Here is a 23,618-nt window from a genome sequence, read left to right on the forward strand (position 1 = left end):
GGGAAAAATACCAATTAATGGCGCATGCGCGATTGTAATTTGAGAAAACACAGCCCCCCGTCACAGCCCTGGCCCAACCTCTTCCCCTGCCAGCCTATATAAGGCATTGCACTGCCACCATTAAACGAGACTTGATCAGGCTATTTGTCTTGTCTCCATTTCTCGTGTTTTCTTGTCTCCTCCATTCCCACTCCCCCTTCCAGGGTCCGTTCGACTGTCCTGCAGGACGGGACAATGGGGTCTCGGTCACTCACCTTCAGGCGCAGCGGCAGGTCCTCAGGGCTCTTCCCCGCCAGCTCGTCGTCATCTTCGTCATCCTGCAGGAACAGGCTGCTGGGGATGATGCCCTTGGCGTACTTCTTAGTGATCTCCACAAAGTCATCCAGTGCGATGTAGTTCTTGGCTGAAGCATGAGAGAAAACAGCATGGGGGCCCCACACTGCAGCCCCACTGCCGCCCTATCACAGAGCAATGGGCTGGGGATGGTGGCGTGGGGCCGAGCTAAGACAGGAGCTGAGTGGGTTCAGGTGGAGGAAACCCTTCCCTGGGCGGCCTGAGGGGTGAGGACCTGGCTGGGTGAGGAGGAAGGGGGCAGGTTTGCCGAGTGCCAGCCTCCACTCCTGGCCCCTGGGTGTGCTGTCCCCCACCCCAAGTGTCCCTCTCTGCCACTTACCCACACCTTTCACCCAGCTCACCTACCAAGCCTCACAACCTGCATCTCCAGTGCATGCTGACAGCCTCCTCTACCTCCAGCCAGCACGTGGCTTCTCACAGCACAGGTGACAAGCTGCCCTGTAGGCCAGCACCCTACCAACTGCTCCATCCAACATGATCTGTGCCCTCAACCCCTCCGTTCAACATGATCTACCCAGGGCCTACTGTGCACCTGCTAACCGCTCCATTCAACAGGATCTGCCCATACCTACTATGTGCCTGCGAACACCTCCATCCAACATGTGTCTGCCATGGGCCTGCTACATGCCTGCTAACCCATCCATTCAACATGCGCCCTGCCATGGGCCGACTTACCCCTCCATCCAACATGTTCCACCAAGAGCCTGTTACGTGCCCACTGACCCCTCTACCCAGCGTGATCCACCGAGAGCTACGCGCCCACTGACCCTCCATCCAACACGATGGCCAAGGAGGGAACGAGGCCCCTGAAGGACCCCAGCTGCCGTGGGTGAGATGGTGTCCAGGAGGCCTCCATGGGAAGGATGGGAAAGAAAGGACCACGCTGGGGCAGGGCAGAGGGAGACAAGCCAGGGTGCTGCAGAAACCCCAGGGAGGAGACAGGCTGCATCCAAGATGGCAGCCGTGATAGTGGGCGCTGACAGACCTCCTAATGGATCAGCTGTGTGTGCAAGAGGAGAGGAGTCAGGGCAGCACCCAGATGTAGCAGCAGCAAAGAGAGATGAGGCAGCCTTGGGGGGCCCACACAGGTGGCAGGTGGCACAGGCCTCAGCAGCTCACTGTAGACACCCGAGGTGCGAGTTGACCATGGGACAGCCAGGTTCAGGAGATGTGGAAGGAGCACGGGCAGGAGGCAACCTGGGCGGGCTGGGGGCTTGCGGGTTGAGGACGGCGTCTGACACACAAGAGTGGTCACCAATGCCACCCACATACTTCCCTACCAGGGCACAGTCCCTACAGGAAGACCCTGGTCCCCACAAGGAAGGCCCCGTCCTCATATGGATGAATATCTTGGGCAGGATGTCCTGTCCTGAGAGACAGAACATTAGTCTGGAGCAGCCAGTGTGGCAGCAAGGGCCCCAGGCCTGGCCGGGGAGAGGGATCTAAGGAGAAGAGCAGTCATCTCTGCCCACGCTGCCGACGGATCAGGTCAGACAAGACACGAAGTGACCGAGCAAGGAGGTCACTGATGGCCTGGATGAGCCGCTTTGGTGGAATAACGTGGGAAAAGCCTGAGAGCACTGGAGGGGGGACGAGAGAAGGGGACGACAGACACTCCTTTCTGGGAGTTCTGTTGGAAAAGCAGGCAGAGAAACAGGTGATGCTTGACGGGAACGTTCTGATGGAGGGGAAACAATGGGGGTGCTGGGGTCCTGTCCCTGAGGGCCTGGCGGAGCGGCCCCCAGGCTGGCAGTGCTGACTCCTAACTCGCCCCCAGCAACAGAGACTGGGCCTAGCAGCAGGTGTGCCCGGCTCACCACAAACCCCTGTGGGAGTGGGAAGTGAGGTTGGGGTCTAGACTCTGCCTGCAGTGCCACCCAGGATGGAGACTCAGGCTGGGCTGCTCCTGCCCAGAGGCGCCTCACTTCAGGACAGCAGGCACCATGCCACCTCAGTGGCAGGACACTGTCACAGCCTCTCTGGTCCTTGGGTTTCCGAGTCACAGATTTCTTCCCATTTCCATCTGAGGCGTTTCTTTGTCTCCCCCAAATGGAGCAGGAAACCAGCAGCCCAAGCACCATGCCCGCCCACGCAGAGGCAAGGGCTCTGACCACACCCTCTGGACAGTTTCTCACTGGCCCAGCGGGAAGGGGGGATCCGTGCTCCCACCTGTACTCTGCTCTACATGCCACAGAGGCTCCTAGGACAGGCGGGGTCCTTCAGTCCCCTCGTCTGATCATCTCGCTGTTCAGAAGGGGAAACTGAGACCCAGAAAGAAAAATGAGACCTGCCCATGTCACAAGAAGAGTCTGTGGCAGACCTGGGTCTTGGCCCAGGCCCCCACTGATACTGAGCCCCCGAGCCCCCGCCTGTCTATCTTCTCCAGGACAGGAGCTCCCAGTGCCTCAGACTGCAGAGTCTACCCCACGTGAATGGAAGACAGTGAGGCTGGCCAGCTGCACCTGGAGGATGTGAAGTCTCTTCAATTCTTTGACCACAAACATCCCAAAGGCACCCCCAGTTCAGTGTGCCCCAGAGCTCTATCCCCCCGCCTAGGCTCTGCCCGCTCTGTTCCCTGCCTACCTACAAGGGCCTACGCTGGGGCAGAGCCCCTTCCACACCCTGCTGGGTCTCCTGGGCCTTTGCTCATGCTGTTCCCTCTGCCCAGAGCCCCTCCCCTAACGCCCTCCTCATCCTTCCCCACTCAGGACTCCCCGCTGGTCCCCACCCCTAGTATTTCCCTGTCCAGGAGGGACTGGCACATCATGGTTTCTGTCCTGTGCATGCACTCGAAGTGGGCAGTGTCCACTCCCAGCATCCAGAACACTGACCCCCAAATGGACCGCCTGAGATCCTAGCAGGGCCAGGATGGGGTCACACAGGAAGGAGAGGTCACCCTGCAGGCGTGGGCCGGGAGGCATGGGTCAGACGGGGCGGGGCTGCACTCACACTCACTGCTGACCAGGCGCTCCAGCATCCGCCTCTGCTTCTGCAGGGACTTGGGCACGGGGCCTGGCTGCACCCCTCCATCTGCAGGGGACAGGGTGGATTAACAGTCAGACAGGCTGACCATCCCCTCGTGCCCTGCAGCCCACCAGAAACTGATGCACTGTTCCCAGGGCACACCAGTTCCACGGGCATCCTACGTTCTGGGGATCACAGGGCCCCAGGGCAGGCAGTGCAGGGGCCACCACACCTCTGCACCTCCAGCTGCTAGGGTGGACTCCACACCCTGTAGTGTGCTCCCACTTGGTGATGGACACAGTCCGTCCCATTGGTAGACGTGTTCACAGAGCACTGGGCAGAATACTCTCTGGTTTGCTCAATGAGTGAGCACTGGAGTCAGGGCAGATGCTGTCAAAATGCCACCCACACACCTCCCTACTAAGGCATGGTCTCTACAGGAAGGTTCTGGTCCCCTGGTCCCCACAAGGAAGGCCCCTGTCCTCACAGGGAAGGTCCCGGCTCCTGTGGGAAGACCCAGCCCCTGAGGGAAGGTCCTGGCCCTGTGGGAAGGCTGGCGCCCAGGGTGAATCAGCGCACCGTGCTCGTTGACCTGGCCGACATTCTCCAGCAGCTCCGCCACGGCCACCTGCTTCTTCTTCTTGGGGTTGAGCTTCCAGTACATGACCAGGGCTGCCTTGCGCACGGCCCTCTCCAGGTCGGTCTCGGAGGAGAGTTGCCTCACTTCCCGTTCGTTCTCGGATGTGATGCCTGAGGGACAGGATGTGGTCAAGGCCTTGAGTGCCCTGCCTAGAGCTTTCAGTGCCACTCTGACTCCGCCAACTCTGCCTGGAAGGCTTTCGAGGAAGACTCATACAAGGTGTCAGGACCTGGTTACCAGGGAAGGATGGATGGACACCTGGCCCAGGAGGACATCGCACCATGTCCCTGCTACGTCCACTCTCCAGCTGGGAGGCCAAGCTGGTCTCGCAGCAGACAGCCCCAAGCGCCCCCTATGTGGTGGCGGGAACAAGCGCCCCCTATGTGGTGGCGGGAAGGAGGCAGCCTCTTCCTGTTCCTCCTGTTCCCATTTCACCCTCCCAGAAGGTGCTGCTATCCCCCTCTCAGAGGTGCAGACACCGAGGCACAGGCCTGTGTTCTGGCTCACCCAAGGTCACACATTCAGAAAGAGGCAGAGCTGTCTTGAACCCACGGTGGTCTCACTGCAGTCACAAGCCTGGGTGCACTGGCAGGGCCACCCCTGCGTCCACAGAGCTTTCCTCTGTCTCACACACAGCTCAGCTCTTTCTAAGGAAGGCTCGGACAGCAGGGAGAGGGAGAGCAGGTTTTACTGCTGGTCAGCAGCTACCTTCCTCCCTTTACCCTCAACGGCCTGGGACGCCCACACAACCCAGTCGAGGGCAGGAGGACTCACATGGAGATCCTTTTGAACATTTCCCAAATTTTCCATGTGAGCATGTATTTCTTTTCAAATCAGAAAGCACAACTGCACATCAGAAGGTGTGTGCAGCTGGGGGGAAACACAGGGGGCCAACCAGCCTCCTCCCTTGCACGCTCTGCTCCAGCAGCCTCTGGGGTATCCCTGGCTCCTGACAATGACCCGTGTGGGCCGCCTGAGCCCCCTCCAGATCATTCCACCTGCTCTGGAATCAGGAGGCCGGACTGGTGAGAAATTCTGGCTAACAATGCTATTGTTAGTTTTTTCAAAACCATCAGTTTAATTTTCAAAGAAAGACTCTGTAGAGTAAATGTAACTCTTAAAATATTATGATACAAGCCGGGTGCAGTGGCTCACGCCTGTAATCCCATCACTTTGGGAGGCCAAGGCGGGTGGATCACCTGAGGTCAGGAGTTTGTAACCAGCCTAGCCAACATGATGAAACCCTGTTTCTACTAAAAATACAAAAATTAGCTGGGGTGGTAATCTCAGCTACTCAAAAGGCTGAGGCAGGAGAATGGCTTGAACCAGGGAGGTGGAGGTTACAGTGAGCCAAGATCATGCCACTGCACTCCAGCCTGGGTGACAGAGTGAGACTCCATCTCAAAAAACAAACAAACAAAAAACAGAAGACAATACACCAAAATATGGGAGCTGCTTCTGGGCTTCAAAGTTATGAGTAATTTGTATCTTTATGTTTTCTACATATTCTAAGTTTTCTATGATAAGCATAAAATACTTATACAAAGGTATCATTACAAAAAATACCTCTGTGACACCCACTTTCATCTTTCCCTGAGACATGGAACCTTCAGGAAGCACACTGCCCCACGGCACCAGGTACAGCCACTTCCCTTGCGCAGGACAACGTCCTAACTGAGCACCGTGGCCTGAGCTGCATCCCTTTCCTCTCCCGCCGCTCTGTTTGAAAGAGATTATCTTTGAAGGGTCAGCCTGCCTCCTCCCGAAGTGAGCACACCTGCCCAGGTCTGTGTGGCCCACAGCCCCTCAGCTGGTCCGCCCAGACTGGATGGACGTCAGCTCAGGGGCATGGGCCGCTCTGACTGCAGGTCACATCACAGTCTCCAGCTTTGCCTCAGGGAAGCTGCCTCTCAGCTGAACCCAGGATCGATGTCTCCGTTTGGATCAGAACCCAGCAAGGAAGCAGGATGTATAGTTACCACTTGGAGACAACAACACAGGCCAAACAGAATGAAAATGGCTTGGTCTGTTAAATATCCCATGGTAGGTCCAGAAACAGTGTCTAAAATGACAAGGCCACCAGCAAAACAGAAACTGAAATTTCCCAACAGCATCACTGGCATTAGGTTTGGTAACATTTTAGTTGTTCAGTTAGCAAGCAGCATTACAAGCTGCTCAACCCTCCAGAGGCTGTTCTAAGCCTCAGGCAGACTCACCCTTTCTGTCCGCCAAGCACCGGCGAAGCAGCTTCACAGCCTCCCGCCGGCCCTGCTTTGCGGCGAGGACCAGCCAGTCCACAGCGGTGCAGCTGTTGAGTTCTTCATCCGTGTCGCCGGCCAACTGCAGGTAGTGCTTCCCCACCTGCAAGACAGACACCAGTCAGCCTCCAGCTTCTCAGACCCTCTCCCACCCCATGCTCCCAGCCAGCCCACCTCCTTTCACCCACTTCCCTTTGTCACCCAGGCCAGGAAGGAAGGGGCGGAAATGGGGTCACACCAGGCATGTCCACTAGGCTAGGCCCTGCTGAGCCTCCGGCCACTCGCTCCTCCTCAAAACAAGGTGAGGAAGGTGTGGCCACCCCATCCACACAGTGAAGGAGTCATCACGGGCTCCGACTGGTACAGGTTCTCTTCCTTGAGTTGCTCCTGCCTGCCGAGGCTCACCATCAGTGCATGGAAACCAGAACCATGACTGGGTCCTTTACACCTCTCAAAACAGTCAGGGGACCACAGAAAGCCAGGGCTGGAGAGAGGCCATCTAGCCAGGGGTTGGCACTGGCCCCCTGCCTGCTTTTGCAAATAAAGTTTTATTGAAATACAACCATAACCACTCATTTGCATGTTGTCCATGCTGCTTTTATGTGCTCCACAGCAAAGATGAGCAACATGAGAAATTGTGCGGAGTCCAGAATATTCACTATCTGGCCCTTTGCAAAAAAAAAAAAAAAAAAAAAAAAAAATCCCTGCTAAAATGGTTCAATCTTCTCATTCTACAGATGGAAAAGTGAGGCCCGGGGCACAGAGAGCCCATAAAAGGGCTCACTGCTCCCCCAGCCTCCAAATGCCCAGGCAAATGGATGTTGGAGGAACTTTTTTTTTTTTTTTTTTTTTGAGACGGAGTCTTGCTCTGTCGCCCAGGCTGGAGTGCAGTGGTGCGATCTCAGCTCACTGCAACCTCCACCTCCTGGGTTCCAGTGATTTTCCTGTCTCAGCCTCCTGAGTAGCTGGGAGTACAGGTGTGCACCACCACGTCTGGCTGATTTTTCTATTTGTAGTAGAGACACGGTTTCACCATGTTGGCCGGGCTGGTCACGAACTCCTGACCTCAGGTGATCCACCTGCCCGTCTCGGCCTCCCAAAGTGCTGGGATTACAGGCTTGAGCCACCGCGCCCGGCCTGTCGGAGGAACTTTTAAGTACAATATGGCTGTGAGGTCAGGAAAGAATTTTTTCTGAGATGGAGTCTCACTGAGTTGCCCAGGCTGGAGTGCAGTGGTGCGATCTCAGCTCACTGCAACCTCCACCTCCTGGGTTCCAGTGATTTTCCTGTCTCAGCCTCCTGAGTAGCTGGGAGTACAGGTGTGCACCACCACGTCTGGCTGATTTTTCTATTTGTAGTAGAGACACGGTTTCACCATGTTGGCCGGGCTGGTCACGAACTCCTGACCTCAGGTGATCCACCTGCCTCGGCCTCCCAAAGTGCTGGGATTACAGGCGTGAGCTGCCACGCCTGGCCAGAAATTCTTCATTTATAGTTTTGCATCGAAGCTTTTCTCCTCTTTAGGGAGAAGAGGGGGTGGGAAACTGCTCAGGAAAACTGTGGTCACCTGCTTGAGTCCTGTGCAAGGGGACAGAGTGAGGTGGTGAGAACTCGCCTCCACAGAGGACACAGGACCCCCGCTACCTCCTGTCTCAGCCTGCTGCTGGCTTCTCCCCTTACCGTAATTCAAAATCATTGTATTTCTGTGTCTGTCTACTTGGGTTTTTTGGGTCTACTTCTTCCACTAACCTGTCACCCATGAAGACAGGGCCACATCACGTCCCCAGCACTGGCACAAAGCCCAGCCCGTGGCTGATGCTGAGTTAACGGTCACTGCTCTGAGGGCCCTGTGCACACAGCTAACAGCCAGGTGAGAGGCCAGCCAGGGAGACAAGACTGTGCAGCATACACAGTGTATGTTGGGGGGTGGCACAGAGCAGGCAGCCGCAGGAAGCCAGGAGGTCATCCTGGAGGAGGTGATGCCCAAGTTGAGGTGTGAGCTGGACAAAAGGGGGATGAGCGCTGCTCCCCAGAGGGGTGCCAGGAGGAAAATTGGCACAGTGAACAGGGGCACCCCACCAACATGGGGCTCAAGCAGGATAGGGTGCATCATGCTGGCTCCTGACCCCAATCTCAGGCACCAACACTTCTCTGTGGGCTGCGGAGCTTGTGGCCAGGCCCGTTGTGCTGGGGGCAGCATTCTGAAGTCCCCGCCAGCACTGCAGTCCTCACCTCAGTCTGTGCCTTGGGGTCCCCGGCCTTGGCCCTCTCCAGGATTTCTTCAAAGGGGATTTCCACATCTCCTTTTGTAGGTCCTTTAACACAGAAGAAACACACACACATGTCACAAAGCCAACTTTGTCGCTTGTCAGAAGGACGGAGGGGACGGCAGGAGGGTCTTCAGATCTGCTGCTGCTCGTCACCTTCAAATCCAGGCCTGGAGTACAGAGAGACACAGACACAGAGAGGGGAGATGCCCAGAAAGTCACTGCTTGCCTTCCAACCACAAGCAGCCCCGAGCAAGCTGAGCAAACTGTACGCGGTGGGGTGGTTGAACAGCAATGCGAAGCTCTTGGGGTGGGAGGCACGGGAAGGAGGGGAGCACAGAGCCAAGTCCCATCATCACGCCCCTTGGCTTAGGCCTGCTCCAGCTAGGGCTCTAGAAAGATCCAAGGACTCAAGTTTGACAGCCCATGACCTAAAGAATACAAAGAACCTGCATCCAAAGCCCAGCACCCCAACAGATCAAGTTCATGTTTTCCATGATCGTACCAACATAAAACATATCTTTTTGGAGATTACAATCAGTGTATATACATCTTGATATTACCTTTTCCTTCTTAAGAGTGAACGCCTTAGTCTGTTCGAGCTGTTATAACAAAAATATTAATAACATAGACCAACCCTGGTGGCTTACAAACATCAGAAATGTATTCCTTTCAATTCTGGAGACTGGGAAGTCCAAGACCATAGTGTTGCAGACTCCGTGTCTACTGAGGGCCTGTTTTTTGGTTCAGGTCTTCTGGCTGCGTCCTCACAGGGTGGAAGGGGCAAGGGAGTTCTCTGAGGTTTCCTTTATAGGGGCACTAATTCCACCGTAAAGCCACTGCTCATGATTCATCACCTCCTAACACCATCGGACTGGGGGTGAGGATCTCAGCACATGAATCTGGGAGAGACACAAACTTTCAGTCCACAGCAGTGGATTGTCCTCTGGTTTCCCACGATGCGCTGCAGTCAGTTCACCGTTTTGATGGCTCCTAGATCTGTCAAGGAGACACAGTCAGGTTACTGGGCCTCTCCTCTCCTCTCCATCAGGTCCATAGGTTGCTTCCAATAACCTCTTGTTTTCTACAATGGTGCCATGAACCGTTTCTTTTCTTTTGGGAAGTCATTTTCCTAGCACAGGTTCTCCAGTTGAATTATTAGACCAAGGGTCCGAACATCAACTACAGTTCATGCTGTATTTTACTTCCTAAGAAGTTATCTGAATGTACAAAAGCATCATGCATTCTCACCCATTTCACCCAAGCCTGGCTGACAGTGGGACAGGCTGCATGGTTCCCAGTAACACCACACCGAGGACCAGCCCTTCTGATCCAATTCACCCAGGGCCTCCCCAGAACCATCCCGTGCCAGGCTCTGAACTGGCTCTGCAGCACCAAATGCTGCCTGGCCACTGCGTTCAGAGGACCCAGGTGTACGGGAGACAGGACTCCAGTGGGCGACAGCATGGGACGTGGCCAGGTGCAAAGGCAGAGAGGAGGACCACACCCAGTTTGCAGAGGGCAGAGGGAGGCTGGGACAACTCAAAGTTGCAGGCGGCAGGTGAGGCCCTCACAGGTGAAGCTGTGTGGGTGAGACATGCATTTGCAGAAGGGAAGAATTAGATGGATTCTTCACAAGCTCTTGTGGTCAGGCACATGCACTCCAGCCCTCTGGATGGGCAACTTGCCAACACAAAGGCCCCCTCTCCCTGGATGCCCCCTCCCCAGACGCCCCTGTCCCTGGACACCCCTCTCCCTCGATGCCGCTTTCCCTGGACACCGCTCTCCCTGGAAGCCCACCTCCCTGGATGTACCCCTCCCTAGAGGCTCCTCTCCCTGGATGCCCCTCTCCTTGGTCACCCCCTCCCTGGAGGCCCCCCTCCCTGGACGACCCCTCCTTGAATGTCCCTCTCCCTGGACACCCCTCTCCCTGGACGTTAACTCTCCCTGGACGCAACTCTTGCACAGAGTTTCGGGCTCGGCTTCCTTAAGGACGTTGCTCAGAGATGGCATCAGGTCCCGCAGGGCAGCCCTTTCGGACACCACCCTCCCCAGAGCCCCGAGGCCTTGGTGCTCCCTGAATCCATCAAGGACAGTTCTCCCTCCTTGCTGCCGTCGCCCCGCCAGCCCCGCAGCGTGCTTTCTGGTTGCAGGCTCAGCAGCAGGCTCACAATTCCTAGAGGAACTGCAGACACAGAGCCTGCAGGCACCAAGGCCATGGGCCCACACAGCAGTGTGAACGATCACAATGACACAGACCCACGTGTGGATCCACGCTCAACAATAAGGTGCTGTGTGACCTGGTGCAGGTCACATCACTGCTCCGAAGCAGCTTCCATCTGATCGTTAACATCAATCTGATAGGATGGTTTATGATGAAAAGAGATACTTTGCAGTGAGTGGTCCAGAGTTGCCGTTCACAAGACGAGGCTTTCTCTTCCCTCCCCACTTCCCCAGGACACCCCAGGGCCGTTGCTGTGCTTCTCACCACAACGCCAGCACCTCTCACGAATTCAAATCTCTTTACTTGACCAAGTTCACAAGCCATATTATTCTTCCCTTTAAAAAAAAAATCAAAACATGGAAGGTCCAAGCCTGTGTGGTTGTCTAAAAAGATAATTCCAGTCCGTAATTAATTTTTCACAGAAGTTATTCATAGCCTGACATTTCTTTTTATCTTTTTTGAGATGGAGTCTTGCTCTGTTGCCCAGGCTGGAGTGCAGTGGCGCAATCCCGGCTCACTGCAAGCTCTGCCTCCCAGGTTCACGCCATTCTCCTGCCTCAGCCTCCCAAGTAGCTGGGACTACAGGTGCCCACCACCATGCCCAGCTACTTTTTGGATTTTTAGCAGAGACGGGGTTTCACCATGTTGGCCAGCTAGTCTCGAACTACTGATCTCAGGTGATCCACCTGCCTCACCCTCCCAAAGTGCTGGGATTACAGGTGTGAGCCACTGTGCCCGGCCAACAGCCTGACACTTCACGACATCTCCCCAATATATAGAATCTCTCTTTTTTTTTTTTGAGACGGAGTCTCGCTCTCATCGCCCAGACTGTAGTGCAGTGGTATGATCTCGGCTCACTGCAACCTCTGCCTCTCGGGTTCAAGCGATTCTTCTGCCTCAGCCTCCTGAGTAGCTGGGAAAACAGGTGGCCACCATCACACCCAGCTAAGTTTTTTGTATTTTTAGTAGAGACGGGGTTTCACCATGTTGGCCAGCTAGTCTCGAACTACTGATCTCAGGTGATCCACCTGCCTCACCCTCCCAAAGTGCTGGGATTACAGGTGCGAGCCACTGCGCCCGGCCCAGAATCTCACTGAGATGGACAGACACCCTCTTCATTATTCCAGTTTCCATATGGCAGTGGTGGGCTTGTCCTGAAGACCAATTAGCTTAGTCCATGAAGCAGGAGTCTTCATGGGCTCAAAGGCAAATCCCAGCACGCTCACTGCTCAGTGCCAGAAAGATCACCCCCAGAAGCCGGCTGCATCAGTGTGGACCACCTAGGTCCATGAAACACACGTTTCTCTGTGTGCTCGACCTCCGTTCCTTGCTTTTTCTGATGACTGCACCTTGATGCCCCTTTTGGGGAACGCCCCCAGTCTCATGGTCTGGGTGGCACTGCCCCGTCCCCTGTGCTACACAGAAGGCCTGCACCCCCACCTGGCCAATCAGAGTTGCCAGGTCATCTCCCTGACTACAGCACCTGGTTGAGGGATGGACATGGCCCAACAGGGTTTGTGCTAGAACTGCTGGGAAATGGGCTTTCACCTTCTACTGATCTTGGTACATGGATGCCAGCTTGAACTGTGGAAGGTCACCCTGTGGGCAGAGCCCCTGTGAGAGAGGCAGCACAGGAAAGCAGAGTGGAATGGGGGCGGGGCGAGTACTTCCTGATGACATCACCCGAGCCCCTGGACCCAGTCATGCCTGAAGCAAGCTACTCTAGACTCCGCAGATCCACGGCCTCATCAACCCCTTGCTCCTCTACTTTTTTGGCTTGTGTCAACTTACATTGAGATTTTGTCACTTGCAACTAAAAGGGTCCTGAATCTAATTCATTCTTTGAAAGTCTGCCTATTAATCACAAAACAGCAGTGTGATCAGAGCTGGATACCACGGGCAGGTCTCCTTCCCTCTGTGAGGTTCCATGGAGAACACCTGTCACCTTTTTAATTATTTGTCATGCACAGGCCCTATGGATTTGAGAGATTCATGGATGTCATGCGGAATCAGTCAATGACCCTCACTTTCTCAGGCACTATCTAGGGCCTCCTCCAGGATGCGCCCCTTCCCAGCACAGCCCACCGCCATTTCTTGCTGGAACCTGGGTCATCGTCCACCGTCTATCACAGGTTCCGCCAGCCTTCGTGGATGCCATCTATGTCCATGGGTCTCACCCATCTTGCCCCCAGCTTCCACTACGGCACTGGACAGTGCACAGTGAGCAGATGTGGGGAGGAACAACGGGGATCCCAGGAGGGAGCCACTGCAAACAGGGCCTGCAGCTGCCCTCTCTCCTCCCCACATCCTGGCGTAGTCCAGGATACACAGCACCTGCTTGGCTGAGCAGCTGAACTGCCAAGCTCAACTCCCTGACTTAAACAGATACTCTGCAGAAAGAGAAAAGGATGGAGAGAAGGCTTCTTCCCAAACACAGAACATCAAATCCACCCAAGGGGCAGTGGCTGGGGCCTCTCTCCCCAAACAGCTGGCTCCAAACGTGCACAAAATTCTCCCAGAGTGGGCTGGGAGTAGGGCAGCTGGCTTCCACCTTCACATTACTGATGCATCCAGACATGCTTCTATAGTGTTTAAAATTTTTGGATGTATGTCAAACGCTCTTAAGAGTGCAATCTTAGGCATGGAGTAAATAAATACAATGTAACTCTCCCATATCTAAGGGTGCTGCTGCCCTCTCCCTGCCTCACTGGTCCTGGGCAAGCCCTTGACCTCCACGATCTCTCTGCTCCTCTTGTGATGCCCACAACAAGGGGCTGTGCCAAAGGGAAAGGTGGAAAGAAAAGAGGATGTGCTGTGTGCTGTCATCATCCCTGTGCCAGAGACAGAGCACAGGGTGGTGGCCTCGCACCACCGGGGCATCCCCCCACATGGGGAAGCTGAGGTCACCCTGCACCACAGGCATCCCATCAGCCTCTGGGACACTGACAATGGTTCGCGTGAATGAACAGGCTGAATGGTCCTCAGCCCTCTCTTCCCAGGGCTGGCTGAACTCTGAGGTGGGAACACGGCAGACAGTGGCCTGGAGGCCCTGGCAGGGAGGGCACCCTTCTAACAGGCCCTGCCCAGGGGCGTTGGACTGGGCCCCCATCGCTGACCCAGTGGACCTTTCCTGAGCAATGGCCAAACGCCAGTCTGGGATGCCAGGAGCCGAGGGCACCACACTGAGAGGCAGGACTCCTGAGCTCACCACAGCCCGCCCTGGGCCAGGCAAGAATGAGCACGTCCACCCGCGAGGGTTGGGGCTGTGTACACGACTATAGACTTCACTTGCGGTGGGAGGCTTCTTGGAGGTGATGTCCGAGGCTTGGAGCACAAGTAAGACAGGCACATTGGCAAGTTCCCAGAAGACTGAGCCTCACCAGATCCTGCGGCCAGTCCTCACAGTGTGGTGTGGGGGGCTCAGCAGGAGCACAGCAATCAGATGGGCCAGGTCAGGATACAGAACAGACATGACAGCTGCTTCCTAAATAATCAAGGGCAGGTGCCCCAGCAGCCAGCACAGCCCCAAGCAGCACCTCCTGCTGTGCCTGTCCCCAGGGTAGCGGGGGCTCCACGCACTCCCACATCTGCGTCGGAGCCCCAGCCCCCACTGGGCCCCCCTGCAGCCCCCATCTAAGACTAAGCTCGCACCCCGCTGGGAACCACCCCCAGGACCCTACCTCCTGCTGTGCCACCACCTTCCACCTGGCAGCCCCAGCCAGAAACCTAGAGGCCACCCTGGCTTTCTCCCCTCCCTGTCTACCTGTCCCTCAGCCTTCCTGTGGCCTGGCTACTCCTCTCTCTGCTCCCCTCCTGGCTGGCCTTTAATGTAAACAATAAATCTGACAGCTGAGGCCCACTCACAACAATCCCCTCTCCCTTCCCTGACCCTCGGGACCCTGCTTGGCCTGGTTGACCTCTTGACACCATGGCCAATTCCTCATGGGTCTTGGGTGCCCTCTGCTGGGCTCCCTCTCTGCCCAGGGTGCCCTCAGTATAGGAGCTGGGGTGCCTGCTTTCCCCACGCCCGAAGGCCCTTCTTCGTCCCTCACTCAGCGGCTCTGGCTGGCAGTGCAGCCTCAGTCAGCATTGGTGGGTGCTTCCTGGTGGGGTGCACCTCCTCCCCAGGGCTCCTGCTCCTGTCCCTATCTGTGTCCCTGTGGCTGCCAAAGCGATCCCCCTACCCCCAATGGCTGGAAGGCCTGGCAGATTCAGCAGCCATGTGGGCTGGCCGCCCACTGGGGTCAAGAGAAAGGGCATATGACTGCCCCAGAGTCTCACAGTGAGCTGGGCCACCTCATAGTAGGGTGGGCCCCCGGTCAAGGTGGTGGCAGCACTGCTGTAGAGACTCGTAGAGATAAGACTGCTGCTCGGAGACGGAGTGGCAGGTATGGCTCGGAGAGCTCCCAAATCTCGCCTCCTTCCTCCTCCACCAACCCGGGGCCGTGTCCTACCAGTAGACCTGTGAATAACCGAGGCAGCAAGAGAGCTAAGGGCCGCACAGTGGGAAGGGGTGGGGCCTCGGCTGGTGCCCAGGAGGCCTGAGTGCCCACCAGAGCCACATGCTTAGCACACACTTAGCACAGGCTAAGCACATGATAGCCAAGCACGCCCAGCCTGAAGCTTTCCTTCCTCCCACCTGCACCAGGCCCGTCCCTCTGTGCATCTGAGCCTGCCCTTTAGCCCCAGGGCTAAACAGAACAGGCCCAGAACAGACTTTCTGCCAGGGCGTGGACTCGCACAGCAGTGTCATAGTGGCGGAGTGGCCTGGTGTCAACTCTAGGTCTCTGTGCCTGCTGATCACCTAGGACCAGGTGTGACCAGCCCAGCTTTATTCTCTTGTTGAGCAGAACAAAGGTTCCCCCAGGGCTGAGGACAACACTGAGGTGATCACAGGACTCACTACAGCTACCTGTGAAGAAACAGCCCCCCGCCCAACAGCCCTGGGGCAGCCATGGACAGGCAGGTGCTGGCCCTGGTCTACTGCACATCACTTGGGCTGCCGTCAAAAATCAGAACAGATAACACTTCTCAGCACACGGGCATCCACACTCCACACAGGACAGTTTCCCCTCTCAGGGCTGCCATGAGGAGTCACGGCCTGGCACAGGGACGCCCAAGAGCCTCACAGCTCCCTGCGGTCTCCTTTCTAGCCTGAGTTGCTGTTTTCTTTACCTGTCTGGGCCCGGGAGCCCCTTAGTTTCTAAGCCCTGACCCATCGGAAGTGGTTCCCCAGGTGGTAAGTGACTTGCCAAGGCCACAGGGCCAGCATGGGAAGGAAGCGTGGGGCTCCAGCCCCGTGAAGTTTCTGGAGCAACCCCGCCCCAACCTTGCTGAATGGCGGGCTGAGAAGGGGGTCAGCTCCTCACGGAGGCAACCAGAGAAGGGCAACCCCAAGGCTGCTCTTCTCTTGTTTCCCAAGTGTACAGGACAAGGAGCAGCTCAGATGGGCCTCAGATGGTGCCTCCTCCAGGCAGTCTTCCTGATGCCCTGAAGAGTGACCAGGCTCTCCTGGGGGGCCCCTAGGTGACTGCAATGTGGGCTGTCCCCCGCGCTGCGCTTAGCCCCCAGAATGTAGTTCCTTGTTCACTCCTGTCTCCCATATTGCTCAGGGTTCCTGGAGGGCAGGCCTGAGCCTTCACTCCTGTCACCAGGGCCTGGCCAGGCACTGGTCTAGGGACAGGCCAACCTGCTCTGTATACTTCTGAGCCTGTGACATGGAGATCCCTGGGCACAGCTGACCTGAGGTCCATAGTGAGCACAGGCTCCAGGGTATGTTCAAATCTCCCCTCCACTCTTCACCAGCCACAGGACGCCGGGTCATCTGCTTAAGCCCTCTATCCCTCGGTTTCCCATCTGAAAAATGGGGCAGTAGCAGAGCCTGCCCCCCAAGGCTGTTAAAGAAGCAAGTGGGCTAATGCCCTAAAAAGATGCTTGGCTCAGGGAAGTTTCAGTTAAATAGCCACCCTTGTTGTCACCTGTTGGTATGTTAACTGACGCTCACCCATCTATGTTGGCTGGACGGGGGAGCTAAATAACAGACTCTCACAGCAGCTGCTCCTGGCAGGGCCCCTGGGCCCTGCCCTCCCTGTGGCCATTGGGCATGCAGGGCCAGGCCTGCTGTGGCCACATCAGTGACCAGTGACTGGGAGACGGGACGCCCACTGCCCCCAGCTGCAGGTCCGGTGTTGGGGGCCAGGCTCTCAGGCAGCGTCCTGGGCTTGCTCTTCGCCACCCCCACATTGGAGACAGACGCCAAACCACAGCTGCTTCCTGACTTTTCTTATCTGAAACACACACAGTCTTGGACTCTGTCCTTTGCAGGCTGTTCTCACTACCCAGATTGAAACCAAGCTTCCGAGCCCTGGTCTCTGTTCCCCCGAAGCCGTGAGGCTGGGCCCAAATGCCGGAGTCAGGCCCCGTCCACCCAGAGGCCTCCAAAACAAAGCGGAGGAGCACAGTGATCTTTTAAGGAGATGCAAAGACAAACAGGGCCCAGGGCCGTGGTGAGATTCTGAGGGCGCGTCCAGCATGAGCGGTACATGGGAGTCTCAGTGCACTGCGACCACAGCAGGGAGGCCCCACGGCCCTGCCAATGAGGTGACTGGAACAAGAAGGAAACCTGGGCCACTCGAGCGCCTCGTCTCTCACCCTCTGGGTCACTTGGCAAGTCCCCTAGACTTAGTGCCTCAGTTTCCTCTCTCAGGACGGCCATGAGGAGTCCCGCTCTGGCACATGGACAAGGCTGGTGTACACAGCAGGAACTCACCATGGATCTGGGGCTTCTGCATGGGCAGGAGGGGCACTGATGAGCTGGGACTGAGCCTCCCTGGCAGAGGCCTCTCTAGCAAAAGTGGAGGCTGACTGAGGCCTAAGTAAGCTGGAGAAGGTGCCCAGGGGCTGGACTCCTCTGGCTCGCACCCACCACCCTCACACCGCCACCTGGGAACCAACAAGCCTGTCAGCTCTGCCTGTGAACGCCCAGGGCCTCGGTCAGCTCTGCCTGTGAACACCCAGGGCCTGGTCAGCTCTGCCTGTGAACGCCCAGGGCCTGGTCAGCTCTGCCTGTGAACGCCCAGGGCCTGGTCAGCTCTGCCTGTGAACACCCAGGGCCTCGGTCAGCTCTGCCTGTGAACACCAAGGGCCTTATCTCTGCCTGTGAACATCCAGGGCCCCAGCATCCCGCCTCAGGATGGAGGTGAAGGGCGCCCCTCCCTCACAAGTCTCCCTCAGGGAGAGGAGAAACTCAGCACCAAGGGCTTCGCCCGCATGTGGCCTCACTCCCGACAGTGTGGCTGTCACCTCTGGCCTGCCACCCTAGTTGGTTACAGACGGCCTGTGAATTTACTCCACACGTTTGGATGCTGTTGCAAACAGAAGCTGTGAAGTGATGCAGAGGCCCTGGGAAGAGAAGGACTGCAGAGGGGTGGGGGCACCAGCACCACTTCGAGTGGGTGCCACACAGGTGACAGGTGCAAGGCTCTGAGGAGGTGGGTGGCCCCAACGGACGGATGCCTGTGCACAGCATGGGAGCTGCACAATGTTGAATTGCAGGGGACCTGGCGGGGGGACCTTCCAGGGGTGGCTGGACCCTGTTCCCACCCAGCTATCCCTGAACAGCCCCAGCCTGGGCTTCCCAGCCTGCCCCCTTACCGGTGCCGTCTGCTCTCTCCCGGCTCCTGGTGTGCTGGGCCTGGGGCTCAGCGGGGGCTGCTACGTCTCTACCACCAGGGCCAGGGCCAGCCTGGGGTCCGGGGGCTCGGGGCCTTTCGCTCCTCTCCTGCTCCAACGAGGCTGTGGCATTGAGTCGGGAACGCGCCTGGGGCTGCAGTGCTGACGGGGGCTGTGGGCAGGAGGGGCCCAGTGGAGCAGCGTCAGAGTCCATCCTGCCTGGAAGAAAAGTCAGGGTCAGGCCCACCCAGCACCGGCAGAGCCCGCTCTGGCACTTAAGTGTCTGCTGGAGATGGAAAAGCAGAGGGAGGCAGGCGGGAGCTGCCAGACACTCCATACAGGATCTCGCGAACACTCAGCACAGCCCCCATGGGCCAGCCCTGCTTCCAGGGAGGAAACCGCGGGAGGACACTCACCCATGTGACTCTACGGATGGTACGGCACTTACAGTCTCAGACCGGCAAGTGCCGAGGCCTGGAGTCCTTGCCTCACCGGGCACGAGCCACACAGCCCTGACCTTCCCTCATCCAAGAAACGGGGATGATGATACAACACCCAGAGCCCACCCGTGTGGAGCCCGGCTGCAGGGGGCTGAATTGGGCCCCACATCATGTGTCCACCACCGTCTGTGAACATGCACTTAGTTGGAAAAACAGGTCTTTGAAGACATACTTAAGGATCTTCAAATGAGATCAGCCTGGAGTAGGGAAGCCCTGGCTCCAATAGCTGGTGGCCTATAGGAAGAGGAGGATAACAGAGCCACGTGGAGAGGGGCGACAGCGGGCAAGGAGCAGGAGGACCACTGGCCACTGCCAGAAGCTGGACAGAGGCGAGGAACTGAGCCTCCCTCAGAGCCTCCGGGAGGGACCCACCCTCCTCGCACCTTGACTTCAGACTTCTGCCTCCAGAACCATCAGAGAACAAACCTCTGTTGTTTTAAGCCACCAAGTTTCCGGTAGTTTCTTATGGAAGCCCTAGGAAACTGCGACACTGGTACTGAGTAAAGTTAAGTAAATATGAGAGGGGAGGGGAGAAGAGGGCAGGGGAGAGAAGTGGGGGAGCCCAGCTGGTGGAGCCGGGATTCATACCCAGATCTGCCGCTCCACAGCCCCCACCCCAGGCCCAAGCCGTGGCACCAAAGTCACACGACTGATGCCCCAGAAATCAACACACATAGTAAAAAGCAAACTAAGCAGTGCGGTGGGGGCATCAGAAGAGACTAGAGTGCACAGAGATCCTGTGACCCGTGTCACGCCGGAGCAAGGGCTTTATTTTATTCAACAGAGGCCCTCACACGCTGCTTAGCAACATGGAAAAACACCACCATCCCTGTAACGAAGGACAACCACGGACCACAGACACGGAGCTGAAAGCGCTGCAGGATCCCGAGCCCCGGGACCCGGATGGGGCCCTGGGTGAGAGGCGTTAGGGGTGGGATGCAAACCCCTGACGCTGTTGGACCTTGTACCTGCCGTGTGAGGCAGTGGAAACTTTTCCTCAGATTCCCAAATGACCCTCCCAAGCTCAGGGCCACAGCCATCCTCTGAGGGGCAGAGCAGGGAGAGGCTGGTAAGCAGAGAATCTCGCTCCCAGCCCCAAGCTGCCGCCGCGCTGTGCTCCTGGCTCTGTGCCCACCAGCTGTGTGGTCCTGAGCAGCCCACATCCCTCTCTGCACCTCAGCCTCCTCATCTGAAAATGAGGACGGGGCAACTGTGAGGACCAGTGAGACCAGTCACCATGGGCGGCACGAGGGAGTCCCCCGGCCACCTCTGAACACCCAGTGCTTGGTACGGAGCCGGGTTCCAGGAGGTGCCCAGAGGTCACTTTTGGGGGCAGCCATGACTGGAAGAGTCAGGAGTGGCCCCAGGCTCCCATACACAACAATTTCTGCTCCATTCCCAGCTGCAAATGGGTCCTAAAGATCAGATCCGTGCCGCTCAAGAACTCTGCATATTTCAGTCCACACGGTCCTCCCTTACAGGGACTGAGTCCTCAGTTTAAAACATCCCCCAGGTGCAAACCATGCGTGGTCAAGCTTGGGAGCCTGCTCTGCCCTGTTTCCAAGTTCCAAGCTCCCGGGAACTGGCACCTTCCATAAAAGCAGTCATTTAACTGCACGTGCAGACCTAAGTGCCCCCTTAGTCAGCTGTGGCAGAGAAATACAGGATTGCACATGGAACCCACACGCTGTGGGCAAGCAGAACCACGGTCCTGCAGGCCACTGGACCACCTGAGACGGTGAAAAGTCAGGTCTTCAAATGACACGTGGCCATGTCTACCTTCTCTCCCATGGTTCCCACTGCCCCCAAGTCAGGTGCCACTTTCTCAGAGACGGAGGGCACCTTTACTGAGGGCTGACCTATACCAGGGCATCTCTGCCATTAAGACCAATGGCTCTGTTCTCGGTACTTGTCTTTTCTCATGAGTTCCTCGCATGGCCCTGGAAGGTAGATCCTGTTGTCATGAGTTCCTCGCATGGCCCCGGAAGGTAGGTCCTGTTGTCATCCCAGAGTTATAGATGGGGAAATATTTTCTCCTTCAACCTCACCCCACTTCACAGACAGGAACCCAGGTGCAGGGAGGGCAGGGACCTGCTCAAGGTCAAACAGCTCCAGGTACCAGAGCTGAAAATCAAATCCAGACCTGCCCATTTCTAATGCTTCTGCAAGCTCATTTCTGAAAACGATGACTTTGAAATCCGACTGCCACTGCATCCTCTCTCCCTGGGCCCAATCACTGCAAAACGCTGGCTACCCTTTAACATCAGCGCACAAACACTGACCTCCACACTTCCCTTTCCGCAGGGCCCTCTTCCTGGAATGCCTTCCTATCCCCCTCCCCAAGCCTAGACCCTAAGCACCCTTCAAGTCAAGAGCTCCAACGACACCTCCTTTGTGGGAGCTTCCAAGCTATGTCTCTCCTGAGTCCTTGTCTTCCTCACCTGCTCAGGTAAACATACAGCACTCAGGTGATCACCTCTCCATCAGAGCCCTCCCTCTGCTAGAAGTTATAGCCGGAAGCAACAAGGCGTGAGGTCGGTTACCCTTACTAGTGGCCACGTGACCTCACTGTGTCTGGTTCTCTACATGTAAAATGGGGATAGCACCTCCCACATAGGGGTGCTATGGGGATTATGTGTATGATGGAAGAGAAAGCAAACTATTGGGCATTTAAAAAAACTCTAAGCCATTACACCCAGGTGCTAAACAAAGGCATGTTCAGTTGGAAAACACTTCGTAAAAGGCATTTCAGGAAACCAGATTCTAGCTGGCCTATGTACCATGTCACACTGCAGTTGAAAAAAAAAAAAAAACAGGCCGGGCGTGGGGGCTCAAGCCTGTAATCCCAGCACTTTGGGAGGCTGAGACGGGCGGATCATGAGGTCAGGAGATCGAGACCATCCTGGCTAACACGGTGAAACCCCGTCTCTACTAAAAACTACAAAAAACTAGCCGGGCGAGGTGGCAGGCGCCTGTAGTCCCAGCTACTCGGGAGGCTGAGGCAGGAGAATGGCGTAAACCCGGGAGGCAGAGCTTGCAGTGAGCTGAGATCCGGCCACTGCACTCCAGCCTAGGCGACAGAGCAAGACTCCGTCTCAAAAAAAAAAAAAAAAAAACAGTGTAAAGGAAATTCTGTGGTTAGTAAGAATGGATGAATACAGGGGGTTAATTTTCAGGTTCCCTGAGGGTTGGCCCAGTCTGGTTTGGATCAAAGGGCTTGTTATTTCAAATCCAGCAAACCTGGTCATGGTTGGTCCCAGGACAATGAAGATCAGAAAAGCTCTCCTGGTGGAAGGAGCTGCTGTCTGGTCCTTCCTTCTCAGAGTTCTCCTGAGTGTGACAGCCACTGTGAGCCCTGAGGGCAGGGGCTGCAGCTTATCCACTCAGAAGACCTGCTGAATTGCCTGGCCTATGTTAAGCACTTCATGTATGTGGGCAGAAGCCTGAGGTAGCCTGGCCTAGGGCAGGAGCACCATCCAGGCAATAATGCTGTGGGACCTTAGCAAGTCCCTCCCCCAGATCCCAGCATCCAGGCGTCCCCAGCGACATCTACTCTGCACCCCCAGATCCATACCTGCACGGTGGGGTGCTCAGCCTCAACTCCCCACTGGTGACCACAGCAGTGGCTTAGAAGCCATCACTGTGTAAGATCCACAAAAGCAAAGTTGCTAGCATTCTTTCCCCATGAGCACTGCGGTGTATTTTTATCCCATCCAAACATAAGGAGTTCAGCTGAGAGGCCACCACCCGGAGAGGGCTGCAGGGATCACGCATCCACTCAGACCCACAGCAGAATGACCACACGTGGCCTTCTGCCCTAAAGGCTCTGGCCCTCACCCAGGCCACCCCCATTCTGTTCTCTCTGTGGGGGCAACCCCACCTCCCAAGCCAGCGCCTCAGAAACAGCCCCCATGGGAAGCCGAGGTGATGTTCACGCGCTCTCTGATCAGTGCTTCCGCCTCCAGGATGCCAGGCCAGGGGAGCCACTGCAGATGCCCTCGGGGCTCACACACAATGTCTGTCACATGGCACTTTCAGCACTGTCCAGAAAGGGGCTGGCTATAAAATCTACACCCCTCCACATGGTGCAATGCTGTGCTGTACAGCTGGTAAACGTGACCTCGTACATGAACGTTTCGAGACAAGGAAAAGGTCGGCATAACACTGTTAAGGCAGGATTTAAAGCATTAGCCAGAGAAGATATTAGCAAGAGTCTGTTTAGGATGAAAACAAAATGTATCTGCAAAAAAAATGGAAGAAAATGCCCCCTAAAAAAGATACTTGCTGTTTCTGGGTAAAGATTATGCGTGGTTTCATTTTATTCTTCTTTTAAACATATTTCCCTAGTTTTCTATAATGAGTGTGTAACGTTTTTGAAATTAAAGCAAATGTTATTTTAAAATCCATCTGTGACCAAGCCCTAAGGCAGCAGGCCCAGGAGGTCCCGGCCCTGGGATGTCTGCTCTGGCATGGCCTGACCCCTGGCACAGTGCTGCTCCTCAAGACAAGGGCACAAAGCCCTTGATGGATCCCAGGTACCTATTTTTGCTCAGAGTATTAAGGGCCAAACCAAGGAACATTCCAGCTCTATCCAATGTGGCACACTGACAGAACACAGAGGGATTTGAATTGGGACTGCCCCAAGCAGCAATCATGACAGCCATAGTGGCCAAGCCCCCACCACACACCTGGCACCTGCTCCAGGCCTGGCCTGGATGGGCAGCACGTGTGGACTGAGGG

General features: G+C 56.3%; 1 protein-coding gene across 2 annotated transcripts in view; it reads right to left on the reverse strand.

Annotated features, from left to right (window-relative positions):
- The window catches only part of WFS1 (Wolfram syndrome 1 (wolframin)), a 41,177-nt gene that overhangs the window by 15,159 nt on the left and 2,400 nt on the right, over window positions 1-23,618 (reverse strand). The window contains exons 2-7 of one of the 2 annotated variants that reach the window (XM_011935420.1): window positions 18,361-18,597; window positions 8,449-8,531; window positions 6,175-6,319; window positions 3,898-4,068; window positions 3,304-3,384; window positions 255-403 (exon numbers count right to left, since the gene is read on the reverse strand). In XM_011935420.1, the coding sequence (XP_011790810.1) occupies window positions 255-403; window positions 3,304-3,384; window positions 3,898-4,068; window positions 6,175-6,319; window positions 8,449-8,531; window positions 18,361-18,592 (861 nt within the window). In that variant the 5' untranslated portion in view covers window positions 18,593-18,597. The remainder of the gene's footprint in view (window positions 1-254; window positions 404-3,303; window positions 3,385-3,897; window positions 4,069-6,174; window positions 6,320-8,448; window positions 8,532-18,360; window positions 18,598-23,618) is intronic. The other variant, XM_011935421.1, reaches the window with a different exon arrangement.

This window comes from Colobus angolensis, unplaced genomic scaffold (genome assembly GCF_000951035.1).
Source record: "Colobus angolensis palliatus isolate OR3802 unplaced genomic scaffold, Cang.pa_1.0 Scaffold143, whole genome shotgun sequence".
Taxonomy (NCBI): domain Eukaryota; kingdom Metazoa; phylum Chordata; class Mammalia; order Primates; family Cercopithecidae; genus Colobus; species Colobus angolensis.